Genomic DNA, 2,058 nt, shown 5'->3' on the forward strand with positions numbered 1-2,058 from the left:
ATTTTAAACCTAAAAACATAAGTAAAAAAGAAATTAAAGTGTATTGATATATTTTTAAAAATCATAAATATTTACAAAAAAAGAACGGTAACACTTTATTTGAAGGGGGTTGAATAAGACTGACATGACACTGTCATAAACATGACATAACATCTGTCATGAACATGAATAAGCCTTCATGAATATTTATGACTGTTGTCATAAAGCGTCATTCGGTAAATTATGACACTTTTAATACAAAGTTGACATTATTCAAAATGTCTTTATTATGACAACTTGACATTAACCAGGAAATCATTACTGATATAAATTTGTTATAAAAGTTTTACTGATTGCACTTTAAAAATCAGGTAACTTTATGTTATTAAAGGTAAAGTTTAAACAGTAATGATTTCCTGGTTAATGTCAAGTTGTCATAATAAAGACATTTTGAATAATGTCGACTTTGTATTAAAAGTGTCATAATTTACCGAATGACGCTTTATGACAACAGTCATAAATATTCATGAAGGCTTATTCATGTTCATGACAGGTGTTATGTCATGTTTATGAAAGTGTCATGTCAGTCTTATCCCCCCCCCCATTCAAATAGTGTTACCAAAATAACACTACAATAAATCTGCAACTGATATTATGGACGTCCATAGAGTTTCTAAAAGTTTCATACTAATAAAACATTTTTGTCCACATATTATTGGGTAGCAAAACATTTTTAGGATTTAATCACTTGACTGCACAAAAAAAATGTTCCAAATGGTAACATTTTAATAATTTTAATCCATATATTTAATTGAAACAGAACATTAAACTTTGATGAAAACTGTTGTTCACCTTTCTGCTCATTTGATTAATCTCCATAAACAGCTTGATCCTGGGTCTGATCTTTGTCTAATAAAATAATGACTGATATCTTGATTGATGATGATATGATGATAATTGCAATTTCTATCTGCTGATCTGTATTTGCATTTTAACCACAAGATAGACTTAGGGTAGCCTATTGTTGTCTTGTGGTTAGGGTAATCCCTAACCACAAGACAACAAACAAGCTGACAAAGTAGCTCCATAAAGACAGTTGATCTCTGAGCAGTGAAGAAATAACATTGGATAACAATGAGCTCTCACCAACAATGATGGAGACTAAAGAAATTGAAACAAAAATACATATTTTAACCACCTGGGCCTCAGATCACTGATGAATATTTAGGATTAACAAACTCAGCAGAGGATCCTTCAGAAAGACCAATCCCAGCATGTAGAGGCTGAGTGAATGTTGTCTGGACTCTGTGGAGGAGAGTCATGGTTTCAGAGACGCTGTAGAAAGACAGAATACCTGCTCTGTGGTCCAGGTACACTCCTATTCTGGAGGAAACTGGACCTGATACTGGAGTTTCAACTCTATCATGCCAGAATTTGTAACAGCCTTTGTCAAAGTATAATGACCATGATTTGTCATTGAATCCTAGTATAGCATCCATTGATCTTCCTGCTCTGCTGATGTTCTTGTATGAAACTGCTATATAAACTCCTTCTCCTCTCATCTCCACCTCCCAGTAACAACGTTCAGTCAGACTCTCTCTACTCAGAACCTGACGATAATCAGTGAATCTGTCTGGATGATCAGGATAAAACTGTTTTTGTTTCATTACTGTTGCTTTTCGGTTCCCCTCAGATAAAAATAGCATAGTGTGTGCTGTGTTTGGATCCAGAGTGAATTTTCCTGAATATATTATGAATTCAGCTCTGCTATTTGGTTCTGGTTCTGACTTTACAGCATCCACCTCAGTGATTTCCATTTTGATGTTTCTCCATGAGTCTCTCAGGACGTCCTGTAATTTGTCCCTGAGCTCTGACACAGCTGCTGTCACGTCCTCAAAGTGTCTCAGAGGACGGATGTTGATACTGGATGAGTGTGTCGACTCCCTGAGTGCTGGCAGTGAGGGGTAGTTGAGGAGAAACTGGGTGTGATCCTCTGTGTGTGAGAGCTGCTCCAGCTCAGCGTCTTTCCTCTTCAGCTCAGTGATCTCCTGCTCCAGCTTCTTCCGAACATCTTTGACT

At 36.2% G+C, this 2,058-nt stretch overlaps 1 protein-coding gene across 1 annotated transcript in view; it reads right to left on the reverse strand.

Moving 5' to 3' along the window:
- Positions 1-757: 757 nt before the first annotated feature.
- LOC103130994 (tripartite motif-containing protein 16-like) overlaps positions 758-2,058 on the reverse strand; it is a 1,953-nt gene continuing 652 nt past the window's right edge. Inside the window, exon 2 of the mRNA XM_007542531.1 lies at positions 758-2,056. Coding sequence (XP_007542593.1) covers positions 1,185-2,056 — 872 coding nt within the window. The 3' untranslated portion in view covers positions 758-1,184. The remainder of the gene's footprint in view (positions 2,057-2,058) is intronic.

The sequence above is a fragment of the Poecilia formosa genome, unplaced genomic scaffold (assembly GCF_000485575.1).
Source record: "Poecilia formosa unplaced genomic scaffold, Poecilia_formosa-5.1.2 Scaffold705, whole genome shotgun sequence".
Taxonomy (NCBI): Eukaryota; Metazoa; Chordata; class Actinopteri; order Cyprinodontiformes; family Poeciliidae; genus Poecilia; species Poecilia formosa.